The sequence below is a fragment of the Bos taurus genome, chromosome 21, assembly GCF_002263795.3.
Source record: "Bos taurus isolate L1 Dominette 01449 registration number 42190680 breed Hereford chromosome 21, ARS-UCD2.0, whole genome shotgun sequence".
Classification (NCBI taxonomy): Eukaryota; Metazoa; Chordata; class Mammalia; order Artiodactyla; family Bovidae; genus Bos; species Bos taurus.
Window position 1 is genome coordinate 60,271,003 of NC_037348.1, and position 14,600 is coordinate 60,285,602.

General features: G+C 50.4%; 1 protein-coding gene across 1 annotated transcript in view; it reads right to left on the bottom strand.

The window, feature by feature from the left end:
- Positions 1-213: 213 nt before the first annotated feature.
- The window catches only part of SYNE3 (spectrin repeat containing nuclear envelope family member 3), a 108,639-nt gene continuing 94,252 nt past the window's right edge, over positions 214-14,600 (bottom strand). The window contains exon 18 of the mRNA NM_001205869.2: positions 214-2,625. Coding sequence (NP_001192798.1) covers positions 2,425-2,625 — 201 coding nt within the window. The 3' untranslated portion in view covers positions 214-2,424. The remainder of the gene's footprint in view (positions 2,626-14,600) is intronic.

Consider the following 14,600-nt stretch of genomic DNA (forward strand, 5'->3'; position numbering starts at 1 on the left):
GGCAGTGAACTTGACACGTCTTACCACCTCTCATCCTCCAGGGGACAGACAAAAATACATGCATGAAGGTCCCACCGTGACACCTTCTCAAAAGGCACGTGAAAGCTCTTTGAGGTTGGTCCTCAGGAAGCTAGAACATCATAAAATTCATAATTATCTGCACCTACTTTTAAACAAAAGAGATAACACTTGAGAAGCACCAGTACACAATGGTTATGTCATATCACAACTGTCTTTATATGAAAGTAATGAAAATATCAATTCTCCTTTTTTTTTTAAAAAAAAAAAGTTATGCAAACAAGCTCTATGGTATCAAAGTTTAAAAAATATATGTTCATTTCCTCCCGCCAGCCCACACATTACAGATTCTCCCTCCCTGATACGTAGGACACGTGACCCAACTGAATTCATGTCACTCAAGCCTGTTTGAAGTTACAGATTTGGTGGGGCACGACAGTGAGCCGGGCACCACCCAGAGGCAACAGTGACCAGGATCGGCTCTGGCCTTAGCCGCCGCCACTGTGTGGCTCTGGGTAAGTTACTTCCCCTCTCTGGGTCTCCACCTGCATGGAGATGTTCAAAGGCCCCGCCACAGTCAACCCAGTCAGGATCTGGGCTCAGTCGCCTGGGCCGGAGGTCTTGGTTCACGCAGCCCCAGATTTTCCAGGAAAGCCGCCACCCATGGAGAATGGCCTTGTGGCTTGGTCTCTGAACATCTGGAGGAAAGCTCACTTTATACATCAGCCTGGAGGTCTCCTCTCTGTGACCCTGCTTTCCTGCCCTGTGAGTGTCCAGCTCTTCCCAGTTCTGCGAGGCCCAGAGGGCAGTGTGGGGGAGGGGGGCACAGTGCTGGGGGCCTGGACCCTCCGGGGTCTTCAGCTTCCCCTCTGTTTAAAGGCCTTTCTGCGTCTGTGACACTGGTTTCAAAGGCCTGAAGAATCCCCTCTTGGTCTCCTATGCATAGCCGAACAGACAAAATCAATTGGTAAAGAATGGTCACTAAGCATTTTTTAAAAAGGAAACTTTAGTGTTGATTTGGGGAAAATAGGATCCAGTGATGAAACACAGGAACCATTCCAGAACTCCCTGGGGAGGAAGGGATGTATTGGGTTGACCCAAAAGTTCGTTTGGTTTTTCCATAAGATGTTACAGACAACCCAAATGAACTTTTTGGCCAATGCAATATTTCCAGCCTCAAGGCCCAGGTGGCTCATGGGCCCGACTGCCAAGCGCTTGCAGAGAGGGCTTGGTTTGGGGCATCTGGACCCTGGGTCCCTTGTGGGCACCTGTGTGGGACATTCATGGCCCAGAGGACCCAGCTCTCTCCAAAGTCCCTTCTGGAAGGAGGAGAGAGCCCTCCAGACTGGCTGAGCTCTGCGGATGACCCCTCCTCTCTGTCTTGGACCCCCCATCTCTGGTCCCTGGTGGGTCAGATGCTTCCCTCTGTCCCTTCAGCCGGAGCCGTAGATGATGAAAAACTCAGCCTCGGCGCCATGGAGGTAACACATCTTTCCGGCACTGTCAGCCACTTGGGTGCTACAGACATTGTGCTTATCCTTCCACGTGGGAATCTTGACAATAAGCTCCTTCTCCTTCATTTTATTCCCAAGCAGAGCAGAGAACATGGGCAGCATGACCTAACCGTTCCCTGAGGACTCAGACCACGGACCTTTCTCACTGGTCTGGGCTATTCAGGCTCCCCGAAGTCCCCCTTCTGCTGTGCTTTGCTTAGCTCCGGGTGTGCTCCTTGGAGTTCTTCTTTCCTCCATTAATTTCACTCTCACTTGCCATGTTTCACTGCTGCTCCTGGGCCAGCCCCGAATCAGCCCTTTCTCTGCTTCTCACCCACAGCGTCTAGTCTGCAGTCACTCTGAAGCCTAGAGGAGCACGGCTGTCCTGACTGTACCTAGACCAAGAGTCAGTGGGCTCTGAGCGAGGGCCAACGCCATTCTTCCGTGTCGACGGCTCAGAGACCTCTTCACGAACATCTGGACATCGGGCTTGGTTTCTGGATAGGAGATGGCCATACAAGCGACATGTTCTTGTCCCTGCTTTCCAGGGCTGACTGTAGACCAAGGCCAAAATGCTACAAGATCCCATCGGACAAAAACACTGTTGGGAATTTTCCCAATGACAAATAGAGGTCATATGTGAAATGATACATACTGAGCATTTACATACAGAGCATATAAAAGAAATGGCTATGCATTATCCCCTCAGTCACACGTAGTACACATTTAGTATAAATAGACTGAGACAACACTGTATAAAAAAGTAATTTTGTTCTGAGAACATCGATATAGTATTTACATGGATGCAGCCCAGAGGGCTCTGGCCTGCCTCTGTTTCCAGGTCCCCCAGGCTGGGGCAACTGGAATTTTGGAGAAGAGCATCCCCCGAGTGCCCCCGGTGGGGCGAAGGGGGCTAGGTGGGTGGGGGCCCGTCGTAGCGGAGCATGAGCGTGAGGGAGCGGGCGAAGTTGTTGGCCAGGAAGCAGCTGCGGTTCTCTTCCCCGACCGGGAGCAGGAAGAGCAGCAGCAGGAAGAGCAGCAGCAGCAGCTGCAGGGGGAGCGCCACGCAGCATACCTTCCGGCAGAGCGAGCTGAGCCCTCGCCAGCGCGCGGCCTGCAAAATCAGAGCAGAAGACGTGAGCGGGCTCGGGGCTCCGCAAGGGAGGCGAGGGGCCGGGAGGGCCCCCGGGCGACATGAGGAGCCACACTGGCTCCGGGCTGACTCTCCAGCTGCACCCGGCCTCAGTTTTCCCATCTGTGAAGTGGGGCTAATGTCTGTTCTCCCAGAAACAAAGATCTCCAGTTTTCTCAAACCACTCAAGGCAAGAGAGGAAGAGGATAAAACAGTTACAGGCTTTGTCCGTTGTCACATTAATCTTTGCCTGGTTTATAAGAATCCTGGGTGTGAATCTGAAAAAGGTCATTCAACCTCACTAAACTTCAGATTTCTCCTCTATAAATAGGAGGAATAATGGCACCTACCTGACAGAGTTGTAGTGAGGATTCAATGAAACCGAGCCTGGCACATAGTAGGGACTCAAAGCTGCTGCCGTGATTATTATGCATCATTACTATCGTCACCATCTTTGGTGTGTGTGTTTGGCCAGTGGGGTGAAGCTACCATCTGCGGGGTTATGACTAAAGACCTCTGTGTCAGAATCCCTCCCAGGCAAGACCATACAGCAGCCCTGCAGGGGCCCAGTTGGCCTCGGATAGCCAGTGCCCCTCTGGGCTCACCATGTGCCCCAATGCAGAGCCCCCCTGTTCCCAGGAAAAACGGGTTGCTGGTGAAAGGAGGCTGTCCCCCTCATCTGTTACACAAGACACATTCAAGGGGGGAAAAGTCAGCTCTTAACACAAAAGTTCGAAAAAAGAACAATAAAAAAACACAAAAATTATTGCCACTATCTAGGTCACAGTCACCACCATCCCCACCATCATCACCATGATGATCACCATCATCACCATGACCACCAGCAGCACCGTCGCTGCCACCCATCACTGTGTTCTCCATCATCACTTTCTTCATCTTCCTCTCCCTCTTCCTTCTTCTTTTCCTCCCTCTCCTTGCTCCTCATCACCATCTTCATCATCAACACCCTCACATGTCCAAATACCTAATGAGCTTCTTTGCGGCAACATCCGTGAAAGCAGCCAAAGAATATTTCCCAAGTTCTCAAGGGACTGGCTGAGTTGCAGCTTCATGGGCATGCAGGGCCAACAGCTGTCCACTCAAAGTGGAGGCCCCACCGTCAAGGGACAGCATGGTGCAGGGCAGAGGCCCAGCTCTCAGGAACTTGGCCATCTAGGCTCCAGTGCACACTGTCCCACAATAGCTATGTGCCTTTGGGCAAGTCAGTAACTTCTCTGAGCCTCAGCTTCCTTCTCTGCAAAATGGGGATCAAACACCTACCTCTATTTTCCAGGTTTTGGCGAGGATGCAAAGTATAATTACACACCAATTAAAAAGTATATATGCTCTTATGACTAGTACTATTATTATAGAATATATCTACTAGCTCCGTGAGGAACCAAAGAGTCATTTTCCAGGGTACCAAGTCAAGTGATGATGATGATGGTACTGATGATGGTCACGAGGAGGAGGATGATGATGATGGTGACGACAGTGACGGTGAGGGTGCTGATGGCACGTGTGTTGATATCGGTGATGGTGATGATGCTGATGCGAAGGGTGCTGATGATAGTGATGGGGATACTGGTGAGGATGACGGCAGTGATGGTGGTGGTGGTGGGCATGGTGGTAACAGGAAACACGCAGGTGTTCCTGGGATGGTCTGACCTGAGCGCTTCTGTCTCTCTCCCTCATGCCTGAATGATCTCACCCACTCTCCTGTCCCAGCTATCTCCTCCAGGTTAATCACACTTGACCCTATGCCTCCAGCTTCGAGTGTTCTCACTCACCAAAGATCCCAGGCACTGATTTTATAAAAAACAGACTTCCTATAACCCACACAACAGAGAAGCACTCCTGGCTGGGTTTATCTCAGCAGTGACTTCAGGAGTGTGTGTGTATGTGTGTGTGTAATGCTGCTGCTAAGTCACTTCAGTCGTGTCCGACTCTGTGCGACCCCATAGACAGCAGCCACCAGGCTCCCCCATCCCTGGGATTCTCCAGGCAAGAACACTGGAGTGGGTTGCCATTTCCTTCTCCAATGCAGGAAGGTGAAAAGTGAAAGTGAAGTCGCTCAGTCGTGTCCGACTCTTCGAAACCCCATGGACTGCAGCCTACCAGGCTCCTCCATCCATGGGATTTTCCAGGCAAGAGTACTGGAGTGGGGTGCCATTTAAGTCATTTAAATAGCTGAATGATGTCCACAGAAGAGACAGACTTTCCCATAGCTTCCAGGCAGGGTCAGACCTGGCTGCCAAGTGCTCTTGACCCCCACTAAAGGGCTCACCTACTGATGCCTCAGTCTATGAGTGCTCTAACTTGACTGCTGACATTTCATGCTGACTTTGCCCGACTCCAAATCTCTGACCCACCCAAGAGAGCGAAAGAGGGTGAGACATAGGTACACCCTAACCTAGGTTCACACTACAATTGAAAACCTATAATTAATGGTCTCCCCAGTGGAGGTGGACTTCCCAGATGGCACTAGTGGTAAAGAACCCGCCTGCCAATGCAGGAGATGTAAGAGACATGGGTTCAATCCTGGGTCGGGAAGATCCCCTGGAGAAAGAAATGGCAACCCAATCCAGTATTCTTGCCTGGAGAATCCCATGGACAGAGGAGCCTGGCGGGCTACAGTCCACGGGGTCACAAAGAGTCAGAGACGACTGAAGTGACTTAGCAGTCAGTGAAGATCTGTGTCTAAGGGTCCTGTTTCTGTTTGCTTCTCCATTCTCAGAGCTACTACCTTGCTTATGTAAGTGAGGAGCTGTGCCTTGGCCACAATCCTCTGGGGCAAATGTCTTTGAAGGTCCAAAGTTCTCTTGCATTTATAAGTGTTGACAAAGAGTGGTCTTTTTCAATGACTCCTACTGCCTGTCATGTGTCTATTCACTTAGATCTCACATCTTCACTTTAAGGGACCTGGATTCTAAAATCCCCTTTAAAAGAGAAGACACATTTTAATACTATTGTCACATACTTAGAAAATACATATGTGAATGCACACACACAGACACACACATAAATAGGCATGAACTACTGTCTAAGAAGCCAATAAAGAAATGGACAGTCTCAGCTCTTTGCAGATCTGGGAGCTTCTCTGTGCCTGAGTTTCCCCATAGAAAGTACTACGTGTATTCTGTGCAGTTACAACCATCCACAGAGAGAAGGGGGCGAACCTTCCCTGGAGGTCCAGTGCTTAGGATCTACCTTCTAAGGCAGCAGGATGTGGCTCAGTCGCTGGTCAGGGAACTAGGATTTCACATACAACCAAACCCACGTGCTACAACAACTGAGCCCACGTGCTCTGGAGCCCACGTGCCACAACTAAAGAGAAGCCCACGTGCGCCAACAAAGGATCCTGCAGGCTGCAACTAAGACCCAATGCAGCCAAAAATAAATAAAGGAAATCAACTCTGAATATTCACTGGAAAGACTGATGCTGAAGCTCCAATACTTTGGCCGCCTGATGCAACGAGCCAACTCATTGGAAAAGACCCTGGTGCTGGGAAAGATTGAAAGCGGGAGGAAAAAGATTGAAGACAGAGCATGAGATGGTTGGATGACATCACTGATTCAATGGATGTGAGTTTGAGCAAACTCTAGGAGATGGTGAAGGACAGGGAAGCCTGGCATGCTGTAATCCAGGGGGTCACAAAGAGATGGACACGACTGAGCAGCTGAACCACAACAAAACTAAGAGAGAAGGGGCTTCCTCAGGACGTTCCCCACCGCTTAGGGCGTGGAAGTAGGTAGAGGGTCGACATCATGTGGTGGTGGGGAGGGAACAGGTCATATTACAGAGGGTGATTAAATGCTGAGTCCTTCAATATCTCCCATGAACCTGGGGCTCTAGAGTTTTGAGGAATCCTGGCAGGAAGAATTTATCACAGTAAGGGTGATTGAATCTTCTGCCATTGAAGAAAAAGGATGTGGGGGAAAGAAACGATTTGGAGTCCTGGGTTCTAACCCTGGCCCTGTCACTTCCTAGCTGTGTGACCTAGGACAAGTCACTCAGCCTCTCTGAGCCTCAGAGCCTTCTTCTACTGAGGCAAAGGGAGCCTGACACCTGCCTACCAGAATCACAAGGATAAATGAGGCAGCAGAGGCTACACTCACATGCATAGCTGGTGCTCGGCAAACACTCATTCCTTTCCTCCTCCAAGTGATGGGCCCCAGGGAAGACGGGTGGCTTCTACAAGCCCCCTAAGCTTCCCCTGCACCCAGGTTCCAAGGACCAGATCCTCGGCCCCATCAGAGAGAAAAACACTGCTCTCCCTAAATACCCTTCTTGGTCCCTTAAAGGCCCTCACATTCTTTGACCAAAGGGCCTTTGCAAAGCTTATACTTTCCGCTGGAAGACCCATTTCCTTTCTTTCTCCAATGCATCTAGTTCACTCCTACTGTTTATTCTAATCTCAATTTGTGAGTCACTTCCTCAGAGGGAACTTCCCTGCCTCTAAACCAAAAAAAGCCCCTTTACATATTCTCATGGATCAACACCTTTCCTTTGGGTTACTGATTTCAAAGTATGTGTTCCCCTTCAATCCTTGGAGGCAGGGTCTACACTAGTTTGATTCATTGCTGTATCTGCAGTAATGTTCAGTAAACATCTGCTCAATTAATGAAATAAAAGGCTCTTTCCCTTCCTGGGCGTCTGACTGTCTGCTCCTCCCTTAGTGCCATGATGTGACCAGGCACACGCTCACTGACCTGTCTGTGAACTGTCCACACCATCCCGATGGCTCCCCAGAACATTCGGACTCCACACGTTAATGAACAACACCACGCGTGCTCCAGCCCCACATTCAGCTCACCTCCACGCTCGCGGGTTTCCTGAGCTGCTGCCCAGCTCTGGAGGTACCCTGTGCCCATTTCTCAGAGGAAGAAACTGAATCCACGGGAAATAAGCAGCCCAAGGTCACAGGGACAGGCTCAAATTGTCGGCATGGCTCCTTCTCCCACCCTACATGGCACTTCTCATAAGAAACAGCAGCAAGGACTTCCCTGGTGGTCCAGTGGTTAGGCGCCTACCTGCCAATGCAGGGAACACGTTTGATCCCTGATCCAGGAAGATCCAACGTGCTGTGGGGTAGCTAACCCCGTGCCCCACGACTACTGAGCCCGCACTCTAGAGCCTGTGCTCCACAACAAGAGAAGCCCCTGCAGTGAGAAGGACGTGCACCACAATGAACAGTAGCCCCCGTCTGCCGCAACTAGAGAAAACCCACGCAAAGCAATACAGATCCAGCAAAGACAGAAATGCACGAATGAATGAACTCTTAAAATAGCAGCAACAATGACCAAAGTCCCCCTGGGCCTCCGTTGAAGCTGGTTTCACCCTGACCTGGGGCCCTGAGTGTGAAAGTCACGGGGCATCACCACTTGGGCTTTCAGGGTCTTTTCCGGGAGCTGATTGGGCCTCATTCTCCAGCTCAAAGATGCCTCCAGACCAGTGCCAAGAGCTCAAGGTGATGGGCAGGGGTCAGCTTTTCTCTGGCAATTCAAGATGGGCCCCACCAGTGGCCATCACTAACTCTCACTTAGCGATGAGCTCAGTCCCTCAAGGTCCCTCTCACTGATGCAGAGCCTCAAACTGGCTGGCTTCCCCTCCCTGGGTTTCCTCTAGAACCCAGAAAGGGCATCTCCCTGATGCTCCAGGGAGTCTGAGGGCATCACAGATCCCAGGCTGGGCTCCACCTACACACTTTGAATATCTTCTTCACTATGTTCTCAGTGCCGAAGCACTGAGTTAGAGCCCAAACTCACTTCCCAGGAGTGCTCAGAGGCTGCAGAGAGCTCCCACCCAAGGACAGAATGGTAGTGGCTGGGTGGGGCTGAGTTAACATTGTATCCTCCCCAGGGCAGCTCTGCATGTGATGGTCAGGCCACAGAACTGTGTTATTCCAGCCCCCTGGCTTGGTTTTGGGGAGGCCCAGAAAGTACAGTGACATAGAATCTGCCTGCCAATGCAGGAGATGCAGAAGATTTGGGTGGGTCAGTACGATCCCCTGGAGGTGGAAACAGCAACCCACTCTAGTATTCCTACCTAGGAAAATCCCATGGACATCGACAAAGAAGCTTGGCAGGCTATAATCTATGGGGTTGCAAAGGGTCGGACATGACTAAGCAACTGAGTGCACGCATGGCTTGGTTTTTGACCAGATGGCAGTGAGGCCATCTGAGCTGGCCTTTTGGGGCAGTTTGGTTAATCGATGAGAAGAACCTCTGGGTGAAACAATTGGAGCGAGGGGTGCTCTTGTCATTACTCAAGCGAAAATGGAGCCCCATTCAGCAGGAGATATATGGACACAAGGCTCCCTTCCCTGCTTTTCCTTCCCTCATCTTTCCTCATCTGACATCCATGCACCATCCAGGCTCTTCTGCGTCTAGGACAGAACTAAGGTCAGTGACAGTCCAGGGCGATCCAGAGGCATCCAGCTTGGAAGACTGTGTGGTCAGGATGCTTTGCTTATATGGAGACCGGGGTTTGTCTGGACGCAGGGAACACAGTGAGGTCAGCTTCAGACACGCTGAGTCTGAGCAGTCTCTCAAGTTGATGCCCTTCGGGTTTGGGCCTTGGGACTGAAGCTGGCAGGAGGGACCTGGACAAGAAATGGATCAGAGAGTGTGAGAGGCCTAGAGTCGGGGACCAGAGCTGGCAGGAGGGAACCGTCAGGGAGTGAGTCATGGGAGGGAAAGAGGCCCGGGGAAGCTGGAGGACGCGACCGTGTGAGAAAGAGGTGTTGTATTTCCAGGGTCGCGGAGCAGTTAGGACTCTTTAATTACAAAAGAAATGGTGAGAAATCCCTGCAGCTACCACCTTAGTCACGTGATCCAAGTCAGCATCTGCAGTCCTGAGGTGGGTGTATCGAAATCGCACTCTCCCAGTAAGATACACTAAAAACACGGCATCGCTTCTACAACACTCTTTCCAGAAATTCACAACAAGGAAACACCCCAGAAACCCCAAACCTGAGGGACATTCTATAAAATATCTGGCCTGTACTCGAGAAGGTCAAGGTCAAGGAAAACCGAGGACTGGTCTCGGGAGAGGAAACTAAAGAAGTGCGATGACTGAATGTAATGTGTGATCTCAGACCGGATCCTGGACTCAGGGGAAAGGGCTATGAGAGACTGAATGGTACATCCCCACAGAGGGATGTTATTCAGTGGAAAAAGGAAAGGAACTACTAGCCGCAAAAAGACACGGAGGAAACTCAAGTGCATATTGCTGAATGAAAGAAGTAACAAGGTCAGTGGTTGCTAGGGGCTCTGGGGAAGGGCAGGGGGTAAAGAGGAAGTTCTGGGGAGAAGCCTAAGGCGGTAACACTCGTCTGCAATGTCACCACGCACTTGTCAAAACCCACAGGATACACAACCCAAACAGTGCACCCTAATGTCAACTAGGAACTCCAGTTAATAATGATGATTTTTTCTTTAATTTTTTAATTTATTTGGCTGCACCAGATCTTAGCTGCACCATGGGGAACCTAGTTCCCTGACCAGGGACCAAACCTCTGCACTGGGAGTGCAGAGTCTTAGCCACTGGACCTCAAGGGAAGTCCCAATAATGATGATTTTTAAAACATCATAACAGGGACTTCCCTAGTGGTCCAGTGGTTAAGAATCCACCTTCCAGTGCAGGGGATTTGGGTTCAATCCCTGGTCAGGAAACTAAGATCCCACATGCCAGGGGGCAACCAATAAGCCTGTGCACCCCAACTACTGAGCTTGAGCACCTCAACTAGAGGGAAGCCTGTGCACTGCAACTGACACCCAACAAAGACGTAAACAAATTGTTGTTGTTCAGTCACTGTGTTGTGTCCGACTCTTTGTGACCCCAGGGACTGCAGCACGCCAGGCTTCCCTGTCCTTCAGTATCTCCCGGAGATTGCCCAAACTGGTATCCATTGAGTAGGTGATGCCATCCAACCATCTCATGCTCTGTCGTCCCCTTCTCCTCCCGCCCACCTTCCATCTTTCCCAGCATCAGGGTCTTTTCTAATGAGTCAGCTCTTCGCATGAGGTGGCCAAAGTACTGGAGCTTCAGCTTCAGCATCAGTCCTCCCAACGAATATTCAGGGTTGACTCCCTTTAGGATTGACTGGTTTGATCTCCTTGCTGTCCAAGGGCTCTCAAGAGTCTTCTCCAGCATAAATAAATATATTTTTTAAAAAATAACAATACTGTAGCTATTGTGAGAGAAAGTTATTGCCTAACATGGAAAAAACCTAGTGGTTGCTTTCCTGGATTCGGTATTACAATATTCCATCTGCTCTACCGGGCTCATTGTGAGGAGCACTATTATTTTATATACCACTAAGTGGAGAATCCCAGGGATGGGGGAGCCTGGTGGGCTGCCGGCTATGGGGTCGCACAGAGTCGGACACAACTGAAGCGACTTAGCAGCAGCAGCAGAAGCAAGAAAGAAAAAACCCACCGGTGAAGATGGAGCATCTGATTGGAGACCCCACATAAGGCGGGGGCACCGCAGGGTTGCACCTTCAGGGCCAGGGAAACCGAGGGCTAATCTCCCCCACACTGAAACAGGAAACAAGGAAATCCTAGGTCTTATCCTGGCACCCGGAGAGGGCGAGAAACAAAACTCTGCCCTGAGAACTTGAACCGGAGGCCGGAGCTCCCAGAGCTGGGTCGTCGGCACAGTCGGTGTGGTCCAAAGGAAAACAAAACAAAATACAGCCCGTGGGACGTCCCTGGTGGTCCAGTGGTTAGGACGCCCCGCTGCCATTGCAGGGGGCGGGGGTGCCATCTCTGGTTGGGGAACTGAGATTCCACATGCTGCACGGCGCAGCCAAAAAAAACCTCCAAAATCCAACCCTCACGCAGAGATTTTAATTTAAAGAAAGCTTAGGTGGAGAGTGTTCTGGGTGGCAGAGGAAGGCAAATTCCAGTTCTTACTGGACCGTAATAGGAAAGGCTTCCCTGGTGGCTCAGATGGTAAAGAACCCACTTGCAATGCGGAAGACCCAGTTCGATCCCTAGGTCAGGAAGGTCCCTTGACCCACTCCAGTACTCTTGCCTGGAGAATGCCATGGACAGAGGAGCCTGGCGGGCTACAGTCCACGGGGTCACAAAGACTCGGACACCACTGAGCGACTAACAGTGGCAACTCCAAAGATGTGAAAACGTGGGAAAACCATGAGTCTTAAAATCTGTGAAATACGGGCAAGTGGAGAAAATGTCGCTGTCCGGTCTCTCCCATCTGGACCCACCTCCCAGAGTCCACAGCACGGCATGCTTAGTGGCATCTGCCCTCCACGCCTGCACACGGGCTGGTGACCCTGCTTAGTTCACCCCGGTAAACGCAAACACTGGCGCATCCGCTCCTCAACTCGAAGGCTCCCTCAGGTAGGACCGCTCCCCTGCACCAAGGCAGGAATTCAGTTGACTCATAGCCCAGTCACAACTCAAAAAGCAATTGACCTTTCGTGTGTCTGAAAGCTGCAGGCAGACATATCCGGTGGCACGAAGCTGGCAAGTGCGTAGGCAGCTGCAAGTTTAATAAATCTTAATTATTCTGTTTATATAAACAAGCAGGCTGAAGCCACTGACGTAGCTGGAGCTTTCAGTGGCTTGGGGTGTGGAGAGAAAAAAAAAGTGTGGAGGGCCGACGGCTCATAAATAATTAGCTTTGGAGCAGGTTTTTTTTCCCCCTTCCCTTTGGACTAAAAATAATATATGAAATGTTTTTAAGTTGGCAAGATTACAAGACCAGAAGACAGTGTCTAGTTTCTACCTGTCAGACCTGTGTGCATCTGTGCACACCTGCACATGTGTGCATACCCTCACACACGCGTATGCACACCCCACCCGGCAAACAACGTGAGAATCGCACCAAGGGGAGGATTCCACCCCCACCCCCATCGATCTCCACTCCCAGAAGGGGCATTAGCCGTCTTCCGTCTGAAAGAGAAGCAGAACATTGTCTGCTAGCATCCAGGTCCTCATGTACGAAGCAATTCAGAAACTTCTGGTTTATAAGAACTTAGTTCTGAGGACCTGCATTTCATTCATTGGAAGACCATGGTTAAGAGCCTTGCGAAGGGGAACACACACTAATGGTGGATCCCGGATGCAAATCGAGAACATAAAGCAACGGTTCTCCAAGTCTGGCCCCTGCGAGGGCAGCAGCAGCATCACCTGGGACCTTGCTGGAAACGCAGATCCTCGGGGCACCCCAGACCTGATGCATCAGAAACTCTGGGGGTGGAACCCAGAAATCTGTGCTTAAACAAGCTGTGATATAAAGGGGCCCCAGATGGCCTCTGAATATTGGCCTCTGGGGTTGTTTGCTTCTTCACAGGGAGCTGAGACCCAAGAGCTCAAAAGCCAGCCAGCACCAAACTCAAAACTTTCACACATCCGTTTGATTTTAAATGTAGCCAAATAAGCACATTTGGGGGCCATTTAGAGCCTGCCTGCTTTGCATATCCCACAAAATGGAGTCCAACATCTGCCAGCTATCAGATCAGATCAGATCAGTCGCTCAGTCGTGTCAGACTCTTTGCGACCCCATGAATCGCAGCACACCAGGCCTCCCTGTCCATCACCAACTCCTGGATTTCACTCAGACTCACGTCCATTGAGTCAGTGATGCCATCCAGCCATCTCATCCTCTGTCGTCCCCTTCTCCTCCTGCCCCCAATCCCTCCCAGCATCAGAGTCTTTTCCAATGAGTCAACTCTTTGCATGAGGTGGCCAAAGTACTGGACTTTCAGCTTTAGCGTCATTCCTTCCAAAGAAATCCCAGGGCTGATCTCCTTCAGAATGGACTGGTTGGCTCTCCTTGCAGTCCAAGGGACTCTCAAGAGTCTTCGCCAACACCACAGTTCAAAAGCATCAATTCTTCGGCGCTCAGCCTTCTTCACAGTCCAACTCTCACATCCATACATGACCACAGGAAAAATCATAGCCTTGACTAGATGAACCTTTGTTGGCAAAGTAATGTCTCTGCTTTTGAATATGCTATCTAGGTTGGTCATAACTTCCCTTCCAAGGAGTAAGCGTCTTTTAATTTCATGGCTGCAGTCACCATCTGTAGTGATTTTGGAGCCCAGAAAAATAAAGTCTGACACTGTTTCCACTGTTTCCCCATCTATTTCCCATGAAGTGGTGGGACTGGATGCCATGATCTTCGTTTTCTGAATGTTGAGCTTTAAGCCAACTTTTTCACTCTCCACTTTCACTTTCATCAAGAGGCTTTTGAGTTCCTCTTCACTTTCTGCCATAAGGGTGGTGTCATCTGCATATCTGAGGTTATTGATATTTCTCCCGGCAATCTTGATTCCAGCTTGTGTTTCTTCCAGCCCAGCATTTCTCATGATGTACTCTGCGTATAAGTTAAATAAGCAGGGTGACAATATACAGCCTTGACGAACTCCTTTTCCTATTTGGAACCAGTCTGTTGTTTCATGTCCAGTTCTAACTGTTGCTTCCTGACGATAGATAAGATCAACCCTGCATCTGCGGCTTCCCTGGTGGTCCAGGGATAAAAGAACCCGCCTGCCAATGCAGGATACACAGGTTCGATTCCTGATTGGGGAAGATCCCATGTGCCGCTGGGCAACTAAGCCCATGCACCACCACTACTGAGCCTGTGCTCTAGAGCCCACGAGCCACAACTACTGAAGCCTGTGTGCCCTAGAGTCTGTACTTTGCAACAAGAAAAGCCCCTGCAATGAGAAGCCTGCACACAGCAACTAGAGAGTAGTCTGCACAGTAATGAAGACCTAGCATAGCCAAAAATAAATAAATAAAATTATTTTAAAAAAAACAAACACACCTGTAGCTGTAAAGACCACAAGCCACTGCTGTACTCGGACATTCCCTGGCCAGAAACGTGCTATTGTGCTGGGCAACACCAGCTGTGGGGAGAGCCTTTCTCCCATTCCCCTCTCCACCCCGCCCATCCCGCTGGCATGCACAGCCTACCC